We start from the raw sequence: 17,022 nt of genomic DNA, 5'->3' as shown, positions 1-17,022 counted from the left end.
CTATGGAGGTAGAGGCCAGGACTTCCGCAGGTAAGTCGCATGAATGTCTGCAGGTTTATCACAGATATTTTGCTGGAGTCCCGCAGCAATGGATTGCTGCGGATTCCGGGGAGCTGCTGCGGGACACCTGTGGCCGTACCTGCAGATATATCCGCGGATACATTGTCCCATGGGCACATAGCCTAAAGCGGGCTTTACACACTACGACATCGCTCAAGCGAACTCGTTGGGGGTCACGGAATTTGTGACGCACATCAGGTCGCTTTAGCGATGCCGTTGCGTGTGACACCTATGAGCGATTTTGCATCGTCGCAAAAATGTGCAAAATCGCTCATCGGTGACATGGGGGTCCATTCTCTAATATCATTACTGCAGCAGTAACAAAGTTGTTCCTGCGGCAGCACACATCGCTCCGTGTGACACCGCAGGAACGAGGAAGCTCTCCTTACCTGCCTCCCGGCCGCTATGCGGAAGGAAGGAGGTGGGCGGGATGTTCGTCCCGCTCATCTCCGCCCCTCCGCTTCTATTGGGCGGCGGTTCAGTGACACTGCTGTGACGTCGCTGTGACGCTGAACGAACCGCCCCCTTAGAAAGGAGGTGGTACGCCAGTCACAGCGACGTCGCAGGGAATGTAAGTCCGTGTGACAGGTCCGGGCAATGTTGTGCAACACGGGCAGCGATTTGCCCGTGTCGCACAACCGATGGGGGCGGGTATGCACGCTGGCGATATCGGTACCGATATCGCAGTGTGTAAAGTAGCCTTTACTCTCTGTGGTATATAGGATATGTCAGGATTGCTCCTATATAAACCTTAGAGTTATACTAAAATTTTAGTGATCATTTTATTCGTAACTCTCAATGGTACATAGAAATGATCCAAAGCTTTTGAGACAAATTTGACATTAATTTCTGTATTAAATATAAGCCATTAATATATACTGTTTGGAGGAAGCCACTTTCTACATGTTTGTGCTTTGTTAACACAGATTCCTGTTGCGTTTCTTATGAGTTTTCTGGATTCCTTGGAAAGCGGCTATGGGAAGTATAAAAATCCTTATCATAACCAGATCCATGCAGCAGATGTGACACAAACCGTCCACTGTTTTCTGTTAAGGACAGGCATGGTGGTGAGTGCAAAATATATGTATATATAATTTTTTTTTTTTTTCATTATAGGTGTGTGCATGGCACTTACACAATCTGCAGTGATTTATGTAGAAGGTCATTATATACCAAATGCACTGACCATAGAATATATCAACAAGTAGGAATACAATAAAAAGCTATCATTATTGTGAAATTATTGACATGAAAACTTGATGATATATCCCCAATTACCAAACAAACCGTCCCCAGCTGTTACCGGCACCAAATGGAAGTGATACCAGAACACAACAGCTCCATCATCTCTACAGTGGCCACGGCCGGGTACTAAAGATCCACTTGCTATATATAAAATAGATATTTGAATGAGGCCTATAGTAAGTAAAAAAATAACAAAAAAAAAAGAGGTTGCTTCATGCATCCAGCCCCTTAATGTTATATCAGTGAGAAATAATATGTAGATTTATTTTCTGTACAAATGTAGAATATACATCACTTAAGGTCACGTCACACACAACGAGATCGCTAACGAGATCGTTGCTGAGTCACGGTTTCTGTGACGCAGTAGCGATCCCGTTAGCGATCTCGTTATGTGTGACACCTACCAGCGATCAGGCCCCTGCTGTGAGATCGCTAGTCGTTGCAGAATAGTCCGGACCATTTTCTTCAAAGGCGATGTCCTGCTGGGCAGGATGCATCGCTGTGTGTGACGCTGTGTGACAGGGTCTCAATGACCACCGAGATTGTTATACAGGTCGCTACTGCGCCCTGTATCGTTACTGCGTCGTTGGGAAGATCTGACTGTGTGACATCTCACCTGCGGTCTCCCAGCGACTTACCAGCAATCCTTATCAGGTCATATCGTTGTCGGGATCGCTGGTAAGTCGTTGTGTGTGACTGGGCCTTTAGAGTCTTTGGAAAGCTGAGTGGCAATTATCCCACTTTGGGCTCTTGTCCATCTGTGATTTTCTGGTGCGAGTGCGATCTGAGAAACAATCTGATTGCACTCGCAGCAGTGTTAATCAATGAGGCAGTTTCATTTGTCCTGTTTTTTTCTCCAAAAGAATCGTTCTCTCAGTACAATCGCAGCATGCTGCGTTTTGGACCCAGTCTCAGCTCTCGCACCCCCATGCAAGCCTATGGGAGCGAGAAAAAAAATCGCAGTATGGATGGCATACGTATGTCATACAGATGGCATACACATGTCATATAGATGGCATACGCATGTCACACGGATCCTTGGTGTTAAAAATCTACAGACTTGCATCGCACTCACATTGCACTCCTATGAAACTCACATGTCATACGGATGCTAGGTGAGAAAAAAAATGTACACCATACACATGACACTCACGCCACTTTACTGGGCGAGTATCGCAGTGCTTATTTAATTGCAGATGAAAAAGAGCCTTTTATGTAGGGATTTCCCCCTCCTGCAGGTCCTACTCACTAGAAGCTGCAGCTTCTTTTTGTTTGCTCTACATCTCCCTCTGGAGCTTCTCCCCCGCCTCATTACATAGACTATTATAGGCAGCAGGGATAATGTGATCTCTCACTGAAGACATAACTATAGCAAAAAGTTATTCTTTCCTCATGAGATATTTTACAAGGACTCTTATTTTCACTTGTATTGTTGATTTATGAAGAAAAGTGGGTAGTGTAGCCTTCTGGCTTCCTGTTTGCCAGTGGTGGTGTGCTTCTGAATAGTTTACAGTTTGGGCTATTATTGCGGTCTCTGATGCTTTATGAGGCAACTTTGCCAATGCAACATCAGAGAGGCTCAGCGATTAAGGGGCACTTTGCACACTACGACATTGCAGGTGCGAATGTTGGTGGGGTCAAATTGAAAGTGACGCACATCCGGCGTCACAGGCGATATCGTAGTGTGTAAACCATTTTTGATACGATTAACGAGCGCAAAAGCGTCGTAATCGTATCATCGGTGTAGCATCGGTCAATTCCATGAATTGGGAATGACCGATGTTACGATGTTGTTCCTCGTTCCTGCGGCAGCACACATCGCTGTGTATGAAGCCGCAGGAGCGAGGAACATCTCCTACCTGCGTCCCGGCCGCAATGCGGAAGGAAGGAGGTGGGCGGGATGTTTACGTCCCGCTCATCTCCGCCCCTCCGCTTCTATTAGCCGCCTGCCATGTGACGTCGTTATGATGCCGCACGACCCGCCCCCTTAATAAGGAGGCGGGTCGCCGGCCAGAGCGACGTCGCAGGGCAGGGGAGTGCATGTGAAGCTGGCGTAGCGATAATGTTTGCTACGCCAGCTATCACCATGATATCGCAGCTGCGACGGGGGCGGGGACTATCGTGCTCGGCATCGCTACAATCGGCTTGCGATGTCATAGTGTGCAAAGTGCCCCTAAGGCTTTACAGCACAGAGCTTGTAATACCTGCACTCCTTGCCTAGGAAATCTTCTGTATCTCCTGACAAAGATCCGATCCAACCCCTATTTATATATGGTACTACAGATCACCATATATTTTTAAAAGTAGAGGGTGGATCTGTAGTACCTGGCTGCAGCCACTATAGTTTTGGCCCCCTTCAAACGTCTGTGTTTCCGGTACGTGTGGTGTCCGCTTCCACACATACCGGAGACACGGACAATCATAGACCCATTAAATTCAAAGGGATTGGTCACATGTCTGTATTTGCACACGGACTGTGTCTGTGTGCTCCACAATTCAGGCCAGTAGCACGGATATCACACAGACCGCACACTGATGTGATCCGTGTGACATCAGTGTTCATGTTCCAGAAGACAATCAAGTCACTGAAAAAAGTGAATTTTTATACTTTCCTGTCTCCGGCGCTGCTGTTGCTTCCGGGTCCCATTCAGTATGCCTCATGAATATTCACCTCACTGACTGCGGACCCAGAAGCAAGTATAACAGCAGCGCCAGAGACAGATAAGTATACAAGTTCATGCTGTCCGTGTGCTATCTGATGTCACACAAATAGCACAAGGACAACACACGATGACACACATACACTGATACACAGATGGCCCATGGAACACCACAGTGGACCATGCAAAAGTTTGTGTTTTTCATGGATGTGTGACGGGGCCTTTGACGGAGCTGCTGTGTCCCGGCAGAATAAGACATATCTAGCTACCCCTGTCATCGGTAACAGGTGACAACCCTTTTTTTTGTTATTTTCTTACTTCCTGTAGACCTGATTCATCAAGTTCAACATGAACATTTGGTTCCAATTTTCATCCATTTTTGTACTTGTCCATTTTTACCAATAATTTGGCATTTGTTTTATTGCATGTAAAACGTTTTCCAAGCTTCTCCTACGAATTAAACAGTAAACAATGGATAGCACTCGGAGGACACACACGTCATTAGTTTTCTATGGAGGTTTTTAATAGAACCATTGTCTCGATCTGATTTTTTGGTTTGTTGACGCTTGGTTCACAAAAACATGCAGATTTATGAACAGTCACATAGACTATAATGGGTATATATTCTATCCAAGAAAAATACAGATATAACACATGTACGATTGCTGTCAATCCTAAAATTTGAGCAGATCTCCGGTAGGTAAATGATCCGTTCTGTAGATTATCAGATATATGATGTAAATGCCAAGGTGACACAATGCGGGGAAGACTGTCTGCCTGTATTTCTTTCCTGTATGGTGGGAAATCTCAGACATTGCCATTACCAAGGTCAGACCCGTGGTGGCATACTACTGCGACATAATAAACAGAACGCATAATCACCAGTGAATACCAATTTTCTGTAGCAGATTTAAGAGACTTTCTTTAAGTGATCGTGAAATTTCATCAGTTGGAGAAAGCAACTGTTTTATTACTTAATTAGTGGCAGAATAAAAAATAGTTTAATTTGTGCTGTGCCGGCAGCTGTGCACCCTCATTTACTGTTATAAATGGAGCTTCTCGTAATGAAGACGATGGCCATACATTATTAAAGCTCTGACAAATCTGTCTTGTAAATTGCGTTTCCATCAGCTCATATTTTTGCTTTCTTTGAAATTAGCCCATGACTAAGCTGTAACGGAATAACGGTGGTCACAAGGGGTTAAACATATGTGAAAATATGGGGAAAGAGTTTTATTTTAGAAGCTGCGTTACTCTATCTTCACATTGGGCCTCATTTGCCAAAGCCATGTTGGTTTCGCATAGCAACCAATCAGAGCTCAGCTTTCATTTGTTAAAAAGCTGTGGTAAAATGAAAGCTGCGCTATGTGTGGCTGTAATGGGGAACAAAGGCAGGTTTTTTTAAAGGGTTCTTTCCAACTCCAAGTTCTTATCCCAATATGTAGTAGGTATAATAATAATATTAAATATTAGCAAATCCCTCCAATTAGAAAGGTAGTAGTGTTCTTCTAATTCACTATGTTGTTTACATCATGTTCAGGGCATTGCAGGACCTTAGGTATCCATGCTTACAACTAACTTACTGTGAATATATACATGAGCGTAACCATGGATTCCAAAGGAACTGCTATGCCCTGAACATGAGGTAAGCAATAGAGATGAGCGAACCGGTCCCGGTTCGGCTCGAGGCGGTTCGCCGAACGGGGGGTCTGGCTCGAGTTCGGCTCGTCGAACGTTCGACGAACCGAACTCGAGCCCATAGGAAACAATGGCAGGCAATCACAAACACAGTAAAACACCTAGAAAACACCCTGAAAGGTGTCCAAAAGGTGACAAACAACTCACAACATAACACAAACACATGGGAAAGTGACAAGGACATATACTCATGTGAAAACAAAACAGCTGGACAAGGAAAAAGAGGGAGACACACAGATATATGAGTATATGCAAAGAAACATCGATTCCATTATTGTGCAACTTGAGCCCTGCTCATTTTAGGCTTCCAATCTGGATAAATTGCCTGAGCTCGCCACGTACGCCTTGAGGATCTTGTCGTGTCCTGCAGCCAGCGTTCTCTCGGAACCTGTCTTCAGTGCTGCTGGGGGTCTGCTGGCAGATAAGCACACGTGTCTGTCCACTGACAATGTGGACCTGGCTCTCAGAGGACTTTTCTTCCCCTGGGTCAGCCAGGGGAGGCGAAAGGCACGCGTATTTTTGAGAGTGCTTCATGCAAAGCATCTTTTTCTTTGTCAAAAGGGGGGCTCAACCGATGCCAGTCAAGTGGGGTGTGTGTGGCCCAGTTAGTGGCAACGAGGGAGACTGTGGTTGGAGTCCCCTCGCTGTGTCTCTAAAAGAACCAAGATGAACAAGTCATGGCTCTCAGAGGACTTTTCTTCCCCTGGGTCAGCCAGGGGACGGGAAAGGCACGCGTATTTTTGAGAGTGCTTCATGCAAAGCATCTTTTTCTTTTTCAAAAGGGGGCTCAACCGATGCCAGTCAAGTGGGGTGTGTGTGGCCCAGTTAGTGGCAACGAGGGAGACTGTGGTTGGAGTCCCCTCGCTGTGTCTCTAAAAGAACCAAGATGAACAAGTCATGGCTCTCAGAGGACTTTTCTTCCCCTGGGTCAGCCAGGGGACGGGAAAGGCACGCGTATTTTTGAGAGTGCTTCATGCAAAGCATCTTTTTCTTTTTCAAAAGGGGGCTCAACCGATGCCAGTCAAGTGGGGTGTGTGTGGCCCAGTTAGTGGCAACGAGGGAGACTGTGGTTGGAGTCCCCTCGCTGTGTCTCTAAAAGAACCAAGATGAACAAGTCATGGCTCTCAGAGGACTTTTCTTCCCCTGGGTCAGCCAGGGGACGGGAAAGGCACGCGTATTTTTGAGAGTGCTTCATGCAAAGCATCTTTTTCTTTTTCAAAAGGGGGCTCAACCGATGCCAGTCAAGTGGGGTGTGTGTGGCCCAGTTAGTGGCAACGAGGGAGACTGTGGTTGGAGTCCCCTCGCTGTGTCTCTAAAAGAACCAAGATGAACAAGTCATGGCTCTCAGAGGACTTTTCTTCCCCTGGGTCAGCCAGGGGACGGGAAAGGCACGCGTATTTTTGAGAGTGCTTCATGCAAAGCATCTTTTTCTTTTTCAAAAGGGGGCTCAACCGATGCCAGTCAAGTGGGGTGTGTGTGGCCCAGTTAGTGGCAACGAGGGAGACTGTGGTTGGAGTCCCCTCGCTGTGTTTTACATGCTTTTAGAAGGGCATGAAATGGCTTGGAGGTTGACTTTCATCATATGCAAACTGTTGGCTACCAAAATGCTGCCTTTCCAACAACTGTGGTTATAGGCAATGAGGAACATACTGATGAAGATGAGACGCAGATACCCGATTGGGATGACAACTTAAATATTCGGTCAGGGCAAGAAGAAACTCGGTCTGAGGGGTAGGGGAGTGCAAACACAACAATTGATGATTAAGTTCTAGATCACACCTACTGTCAACCCACAGTCAGACACTCGAGGAGGTCAACAGAGGCGGTGGAGGAGGATGCAACCGACGTCGAAGTAACCTGGCGCCTTCCTGGACACAGTCGGAGCACTGGTAGCACGTCTACAACTGCATCCTCAGCCACCACTCTGCCTCTGAGCATTATTCGGGGTGGATCAACAGGTCGCATGGCCTCTAAGCCTTGCCTAGCCAGGTCCTTTTTTGACATAGAAAAAGATCGCCCAAATTATGTGATCTGTAAAATTTGTCATGGTTCTCTTAGTAGAGGTCAAAACCTCAGCAGTTTGACAACTTCTTCCATGAATCGTCACATGAATAAATATCATATGGCCCGATGGGAAGCTCACCGTGCTGCAATGCGGCCTAGCGGAGCGAACCATCCACCGCCTGCCCCTTCCAGTGCATCCGCGCGCTCGTCATCTTCTAGGACTGTGGGGACAGCTGTCACACCTGTTTTTCCACCCACAACTTCCACCACTGTAACCGCAACAGGCAGTTTGCTTGGTAGGTCGTCAGTTGGTTTGGAAGGGGAAACAAGTGAGTGTGTACAGCTCTCTCAGACATCGATAGCACCAACTTTGGATGAAGGCAACATCATGTCTCCGCCTGCACTTTCCTCACAAAGCTGCATTTTTCCAGGGACACCCGACTCAACACCGTCTACACACAGCAGCCAGATCTCTGTCCCTCAGATGTGGTCAAATAAAAGGCCACTTCCTGCGACCCATGACAAAGCGAAGAGGTTGACTCTATCCCTCTGTAAGCTGTTGACTACAGAAATGCTGCCTTTCCGCCTAGTGGACACACAGGATTTTAGAGACCTTATGTCTGTCGCTGTGCCCCAGTACCAGATGCCTAGTCGCCACTACTTCTCTAAGAAAGGTGTGCCCGCGCTACACCAGCATGTCGCACACAACATCACCGCTTCCTTGAGAAACTCTGTGTGTGAACGGGTGCATTTCACCACCGATACTTGGACCAGTAAGCATGGACAGGGACGTTACATGTCGCTGACTGGCCACTGGGTAACTATGGTGATAGATGGTGAAGGGTCTGCTGCACAAGTCTTGCCGTCCCCACGACTTGTGTGTCAATCCTCTGTCTGTCCAAGTTCCGCCACTGCTTCTGCATCCTCCACCTCATCTGGGTCCTCCACCTCCGCCCCAAGCCTGCCTGGTCAGGCCACCAGCGTTCTCACTGCGCAGAAGGAATCACGCACCCCTCATTACTATGCTGGTAGCAGAGCGCAACGGCATCAGGCGGTCTTTAGCTTGACATGTCTTTGAAATAGGAGTCACACAGCGACTGAGTTGTGGGCAGCTCTGGAGACTGATTTTGATAAATGGTTGTCTCCACTCAACCTGCAGCCTGGTAAGGCCGTGTGCGACAATGCTGCAAACCTGGGTGCGGCCCTTCGCCTGGGCAAGGTGACACACGTGCCTTGTATGGCTCACGTGTTTAACCTTGTTGTCCAGCAATTTTTAACACACTATCCCGGCCTAGATGGCCTTCTGACCAGGGCACGGAAACTGTCTGCAGTGCTCACTTCCGCCGTTCAACCGCCGCACCTGAGCGACTTGCATCGCTCCAGAAGTCTTTCGGCCTGCCGGTTCATCGCCTGAAATGCGATGTGGCGACACGCTGGAATTCAACTCTCCACATGTTACAGCGACTGTGGCAGCACCGGCGAGCCCTGGTGCAATACGTCATGATGTATAGCCTGGGCCAACGAGATGCAGAAGTGGGGCAGATCACCCTGATGGAGTGATCTCAGATCAAGGACCTATGCACCCTTCTGCACAGTTTCGACATGGCGACGAATATGTTTAGCGCTGACAATGCCATTATCAGCATGACGATTACAGTCATTTACATGCTGGAGCACACGCTAAACACTATTCGTAGTCAGGGGGTGGGACAACAGGAAGGGGAGGAACTACAGGAGGATTCATATGCGCAAGACACAACAACATCACCAAGGTCCAGACGTTCATCATCACCAACGCGGCAGGCATGGGACCATGGGGGACAGGGATCAACAAGGGCGCATGGTAGCAGGTGAGATGTTGAGGAAGGTGCAGGAGGACATGAAGATATGGAGGACGAACTGTCCATGGACATGGAAGACTCAGCAGATGAGGGGGACCTTGGTCAAATTTCAGTTGAAAGAGGTTGGGGGGAGATGACAGAGGAAGAAAGAACGGTTAGCACCTCTATGCCACAAACACAGCGTGGACTTGGTGCGCATGGCTGCGCAAGACACATGAGTGCCTTCTTGTTGCACTACCTCCAACATGACCCTCGTATTGTCAAAATTAGAAGTGATGATGACTACTGGCTTGCCACACTATTAGATCCCCGGGACAAGTCCAAATTTTGTGACATAATTCCACCCATAGAAAGGGACGCACGTATGCAGGAGTATCAGCAGAAGCTGTTACTCGATCTTAGCTCGGCTTTTCCACCAAACAACCGTGCAGGTGAAGGGAGTGATTCTCCCAGTTGTAACTTGACAAACATGGGACGGCCTCGTCATCTTCAACAGTCTACCCGTACCAGTAGGACCGTATCTGGTGCTGGTAACAGCAATTTTATGGAATCTTTTCATAATTTTTTTAGACCCTCCTTTGCAAGGCCACCAGAGACAACAAGTCTGACACATAGTCAACGGATGGAGAGGATGATACAGGAGTATCTCCAAATGAACATCGATGCAATGACTTTGCAAATGGAGCCTTGCTCCTTTTGTGCTTCAAATCTAGAAAAATGTCAAGAGCTCTCCAGTTACGCCTCGAAGATTTTGTCGTGTCCAGCTGCCAGCGTTGTCTCTGAACGTGTCTTCAGTGCTGCTGGGTGTGTGCTGACAGATAAGCGCACGCGTCTGTCCAGTGACAATGTGGACAGACTGACGTTCATCAAAATGAACAAGTCATGGATCCAGAAGGAATTTACTACCCCTGTGTCATCCTGGGGAGAGTAAATGCTTGTGGATTTGGAATGTGCTTGATGCAAATCAAAACATCCTGTTTGCAACTAGGGCACAAGTGCTGCCACTGATAAGGTGTCTGTGTGGGGCCCAATTTTTGGAAAAAAAGGGAGACTCCGCTTGGAGTAACCCTTGCTTGCTGTGTTTTTTAAAAATGATACAAGATGAACAGATCTGAAGGCAAGATGAAGCCAACATCATGTCTCCGCCTGCACTTTTCTCACAAACCTGCATTTTTCCAGGGACACCCTACTCAACACCGTCTACAGACAGCAGCCAGATCTCTGTCCCTCAGATGTGGTCAAATAAAAGGCCACTTACTGCGACCCATGACAAAGCTAAGTGGTTGACTCTATCCCTCTGTAAGCTGTTGGCTACCGAAATGCTGCCTTTACGCGTAGTGGACACACAGGATTTTACAGACCTTATGTCTGTCGCTGTGCCCCAGTACCAGATGCCCAATCACCACTGCTTCTCCAAGAAAAGCATGCCCGCGCTACACCGGCATGTCGCACACAACATCACCACTTCCTTGAGAAAATCTGTGTGCGACAGGGTGCATTTCAACACAGATACTTGGACCAGTAAGCATAGACAGGGTCATTACATGTCACTGACTGGGCACTGGCAAACTATGGTGAGAGATGGAGAAGGGTCTGCTGTACAAGTCTTGCCGTCCCCACGAGTTGTTTCAATCCTTGTTCTGTATGTAGAAGTTAATACACTGCTTCTGCCTCTTCAACCTCGTGTGGGTCCTCTACCTTTGCGCAAACCCTGTGTGGTCAGGCCACCCTTCCTTGCAACTGCGCACAAGGACTACCACACACCTCCTTACTATGCTGGCAGCAGAGCTCAATGCCATCAGGCGGTCAAAGTTTTACTTTGAAATGTATGGGAAATGTGAGTCACACCGCTATTACAGAGAATAGTAGTCAGGCAGGGTCAAAACATTAATTGAGGAACAGGAACAGAATGGGACGGCCAGGACTTAATCAGAAAACAAGCAGAGGTGAAATGCGTATCGGCCAACAAGGTACATAAACAGCAAGCAGGAAAAGTAGTCAGGTAACAAGCACACAAAATCATAAAACTGAACTGGGGGTAAAATTAACCAGAGGTTCATAGCTATGTCTGGCAGTGGTCTGCAGACAGGATGGGCATAAAAAAGGGTGTGGTGTCTTCCCATTGGTTGTAGCTGAATGATGGTATTTCATCTGTGAGATACCCACCAGCTACATTCAGCCAGAGATTCTGCATCTGTCAAGGTAATGCAGCCCAGTGGGTGAGCATAACCTGCGTCCACCTGCGCCGCTGGCATCGACTACTCTCCCATCATCAGCACTATTCATGAAAGGAACACGTTGTCACCTGGCGACCGGAGTACAAATTGACGGAGCGGACTCCGTTGGTGACTTAACAGCCGTGTGCGGCAATGATGCAAACCTGGCTGCGGGCCATCCTCAGGGCAATGTGACACACGTGCCTTTTATGGCTCACGTGTTGATCCGAATTCTCCAGCAATTTTTAAAACACCATCACGGCCTACATGGCCTTGTGCAGCGGGCACGCTCGCTATGTGCTCACTTCCATCGTGCGCACACAGCAGCTCAACAACTTTCATCACTCCGGAAGTCTTAGGGTCTGGCAGTTAAACGCCGGAAATGCGATGTTCCGACACGCAGGAATTGGAATCTGCACATGTTGCAGCGTGTGTGGCAGCACCGCAGAGCCCTGCTGAAATACGGTAAGACATATAGCCTGGGATAAGTTGATCCAGAGGTGGTGCAGATCACGCTGCTGGAGTGGTGTCAGATCAAGGACCTATGCACCCTGCTACACAGTTTTGAAATGTCGACGAAGATGTTTAGCACTGGCAATGTCATTCTCAGCGTGACAATTCTGGTCATCTACATGATGGAGCACACTGTAATTATTATTCGGAGTCAGGTGTTGGGACAAGAGGAAGGGGAGGAAGTACAGGAGGAGTCATATGCGGAAGGGATAACAAGATCTACGAGGTCCAGATGGTCAGCGGCACCTATGCGGCAGTCATGGTGAGGGAGAGGGATTAACAAGGGCGCATAGTATCAGCAAAAAGTGTTGATGAAAGTGCAGGAGCCCATGAAGAAATGGAGGACGAACTGGCGATGGGCATGGAAGACTCAGCAGATGAGTGAGAGCTTGCTCACATTTCGGTTGTGCGAGGTTGTGGGTAGAGGGCAGAGGAAGGATGCACGATTCTCACCTCTCTGCCACCAACACACCAAGGACTTGGTCCTCCTGGATGCACAAGACACATGAGCGCCTTCTTGCTGCACTACCTACATGACCCTCGGATTGTATGAATTTGAAGTAATCCTGAATACTGGGTTGCCACACTGTTAGATCCCCGGTACAAGACAAAATTTGGCGAACTAATTCCTGCCATAGAAATAGACGCACGTATACAGGAGTATCTGCAGAATGTGGTACGCAATCTTAGATCTACTTTTCCACTAAACACCAGTGCTGCACAGAGTGAATCTCAACACTTTGTCATGGATAGGAGGAAATGGTCTTTTACTTGTCCACATCGGAGGGACCGAGGGATGGCTGCTGTGCTGAGATGGCGTTGAGTACGGTGTCCCTGCACAGTTGCACTTTTGGTCATATCCCAAAATGAGTTGAAAAAGGACAGATGCTGTTGGAAAGGGGAACAGGTGTGTTGGAAAGGGGAAAAAAATTTTGGTCCGTGGATTTGGTGGTTAAACAACTGTAACATTTGCTGAAGAAACAACATCTGTTACAGTGGGACTGGCAGATTTGGATAAAGTGGTATATAATCTGTGACCGCTATATAACAAAAATTAATAAGAAAAGAAAGAGAAAGGTATATATCACCTTCAGCAGTCAGTGTCCACCGTGCTCCCAGTTGGAAAAGGAGAGGTTGGCAACTTGAAGGTTTGGTGGAGGATACAGAGCTGTGTGGCTATGAAACTAATAGTAGCCTGAACCGAGTTAGACGCCATTCGGATCTGGAGACTGTGAGCCCTGTTAGCGTCACAGGGTCCACATGCCCACCCAGCCCAGGAACTCCCTGTTAACAACACAGGGGCCATTGAGTACGCTGACCGTGTGCGTAGGGGCCACACCTGTGGACAGCAGGCGCATCAGCAGCAGCAGGCCTGTTAATGCCACTGGGCTGCACAAGCAGGACTGTTAGGACAGGAGCTGGTCTTAACCGTTCTGCGTTACCAACTGTGGTGGTGGCCTGCATCCACCACCCTATCCCTGCCTACCTCTGGCCTAAAGCCGCAATGGGTTCAACACATGGAGGTGTGCTCTTTCGGAGCATAATAGAAGACTGCGCACCTCCTTGTTGGCTCCAGCCCCTTTTATAACCTGGGTCCGCCCCAAACCAGGGTGAACCACAATGCACCTCCTGGAGACAAAAGCAGAGTGACACGTCATGAGTGGCATAACTAGCGTCCTATTTGGAAACGCAACTTCAATGATGACCTCATGGCTGCCATGACCCAAACACCTCACCAGTCATCGTCTGACCATCAATAATGCGGTGACAAGTCATAGGTGTGGGCCTCTGCAAGCCATTTGGGAGGACACCTGATGCCCTGTGGTCTATATGGGACCCCCACATCAGGGCCAGGGCCAAAGAGTTCATTACCGGACCTAGTCTCTGATGCAGGAAGTGCCTGAGCATGCTCAGTAGCATGAAATACAGTCTCTGAAAAAAGACTATCAGCTTTAGCATGGTGTCTAGGCACAAAACAGGACTTAGACCCGGCACAGAATGCAAGCACCTGTGCAAAGAGGCTTTTCACACTTAGTGTGGGAGCATGCGCTGTATCCCGAAATGAAGACTTAGCGTCAGGAATGGCACAGTCAGGCTGAGCATACTCACTAGGCGAAACACTGTAATTATGCTGCAGCTGGGGTACATCGGCACACGCATGCGCACTAGCTGCCTCTCCACACTTAGACGTGGAGGGGAAATTTGTCTTGGAGATGCTGTCTATGAACAGAAGGAAAAGCTAAAGGAAGCCTGACTTTCTATCCCTCCGAATTATGAAATGCAGCAATGAATTCCATGAGTTTGCTATAACATTAGCGTAGCTAAATGTGCATGAGGGTGTGATGTAGAGGTGCTAGAAATAGCTTGTCACCAGTGGGGCACTAATGGAATACAACAGCCAGTTCTATGATGCCACAAAATGGCAGTATTTTGTGCTATCATTATAGCTTATTAAAAACAGAGCACGAGGTTGTCATGCAGAGGTGCTGCACATAGATTTGCAGTAGTGTGAATAGACAAAAGTACAATAGCCACGTTTAGGATACAACTAGGTACAGTGAGTGTTTGCTAGTATAATGGCTGAGTTTAAAAAAGTTAGAGTGTGCAATGCAGGCAGACGTGCTGCAAATATCGTTCCAATACTGTGAATAGACAAAAGTACAATAGCCACGTTTAGGATACAACTAGGTACAGTGAGTGTTTGCTAGTATAATGGCTGAGTTTAAAAAAGTTAGAGTGTGCAATGCAGGCAGACGTGCTGCAAATATCGTTCCAATACTGTGAATAGACAAAAGTAAAATAGCCACGTTTAGGATACAACTAGGTACACTGAGTGTTTGCTAGTATAATGGCTGAGTTTAAAAAAGTTAGAGTGTGCAATGCAGGCAGACGTGCTGCAAATAACGTTCCAATACTGTGAATAGACAAAAGTACAATAGCCACGTTTAGGATACAACTAGGTACACTGAGTGTTTGCTACTATAAATGGCTGAGTTTAAAAAAGTTTGAGTGTGCAATGCAGGCAGACGTGCTGCAAATAACGTTCCAATACTGTGAATTGACAAAAGTACAATAGCCACGTTTAGGATACAACTAGGTACAGTGAGTGTTTGCTAGTATAATGGCTGAGTTTAAAAAAGTTTGAGTGTGCAATGCAGGCAGACGTGCTGCAAATAACGTTCCAATACTGTGAATTGACAAAAGTACAATAGCCACGTTTAGGATACAACTAGGTACAGTGAGTGTTTGCTAGTATAATGGCTGAGTTTAAAAAAGTTTGAGTGTGCAATGCAGGCAGACGTGCTGCAAATAACGTTCCAATACTGTGAATTGACAAAAGTACAATAGCCACGTTTAGGATACAACTAGGTACAGTGAGTGTTTGCTAGTATAATGGCTGAGTTTAAAAAAGTTAGAGTGTGCAATGCAGGCAGACGTGCTGCAAATATCGTTCCAATACTGTGAATAGACAAAAGTAAAATAGCCACGTTTAGGATACAACTAGGTACACTGAGTGTTTGCTAGTATAATGGCTGAGTTTAAAAAAGTTAGAGTGTGCAATGCAGGCAGACGTGCTGCAAATAACGTTCCAATACTGTGAATAGACAAAAGTACAATAGCCACGTTTAGGATACAACTAGGTACACTGAGTGTTTGCTACTATAAATGGCTGAGTTTAAAAAAGTTTGAGTGTGCAATGCAGGCAGACGTGCTGCAAATAACGTTCCAATACTGTGAATTGACAAAAGTACAATAGCCACGTTTAGGATACAACTAGGTACACTGAGTGTTTGCTACTATAAATGGCTGAGTTTAAAAAAGTTTGAGTGTGCAATGCAGGCAGACGTGCTGCAAATAACGTTCCAATACTGTGAATTGACAAAAGTACAATAGCCACGTTTAGGATACAACTAGGTACACTGAGTGTTTGCTACTATAAATGGCTGAGTTTAAAAAAGTTAGAGTGTGCAATGCAGGCAGACGTGCTGCAAATATCGTTCCAATACTGTGAATAGACAAAAGTACAATAGCCACGTTTAGGATACAACTAGGTACACTGAGTGTTTGCTAGTATAATGGCTTAGTAACAATGAGTTGTAGTGTGCAATGCAGGCAGACGTGCTCTGCAAATGTCTTTGCACTAGTGGGACTATAGCAAAGTCCAATAGCCACGTTTAGGATGCCACTAGGTACACTGAGTGTTTGCTAGTAAAATTGCTTAGTTTAAAAAAGTTGGAGTGTGCAATGCAGGCAGATGTGCTCTGCTAATATCTTTGCACTAGTGGGACTATAGCAAAGTCCAATAGCCACGTATAGGATGCCACTAGGTACACTGAGTGTTTGCTAGTATAATGGCTTAGTTAAAATGAGTTTGAGTGTGCAATGCAGGCAGACGCGCTATGCAAATGTCTTTGCACTAGTGGGACTATAGCAAAGTCCAATAGCCACGTATAGGATGCCACTAGGTACACTGAGTGTTTGCTAGTATAATGGCTTGGTTTTAATGAGTTGGAGTGTGCAATGCAGGCAGACGCGCTCTGCAAATGTCTTTGCACTAGTGGGACTATAGCAAAGTCCAATAGCCACGTATAGGATGCCACTAGGTACACTGAGTGTTTGCTAGTATAATGGCTTGGTTAGAATGAGTTGTAGTGTGCAATGCAGGCAGATGTGCTCTGCTAATGTCTTTGCACTAGTGGGACTATAGCAAAGTCCAATAGCCACGTATAGGATGCCACTAGGTACACTGAGTGTTTGCTAGTATAATGGCTGAGTTTAAAAAAG

General features: G+C 46.9%; 1 protein-coding gene across 5 annotated transcripts in view; it reads left to right on the top strand.

Moving 5' to 3' along the window:
* The window catches only part of PDE1B (phosphodiesterase 1B), a 556,943-nt gene that overhangs the window by 475,898 nt on the left and 64,023 nt on the right, over window positions 1-17,022 (top strand). For all 5 annotated transcript variants that reach the window (XM_075337166.1, XM_075337165.1, XM_075337170.1 and 2 more), the window contains one exon: window positions 987-1,127. In XM_075337166.1, coding sequence (XP_075193281.1) covers window positions 987-1,127 — 141 coding nt within the window. The remainder of the gene's footprint in view (window positions 1-986; window positions 1,128-17,022) is intronic.

The sequence above is a fragment of the Anomaloglossus baeobatrachus genome, chromosome 2, assembly GCF_048569485.1.
Source record: "Anomaloglossus baeobatrachus isolate aAnoBae1 chromosome 2, aAnoBae1.hap1, whole genome shotgun sequence".
NCBI lineage: Eukaryota > Metazoa > Chordata > Amphibia > Anura > Aromobatidae > Anomaloglossus > Anomaloglossus baeobatrachus.
This window is presented reverse-complemented; position numbering and strand designations above follow the sequence as displayed.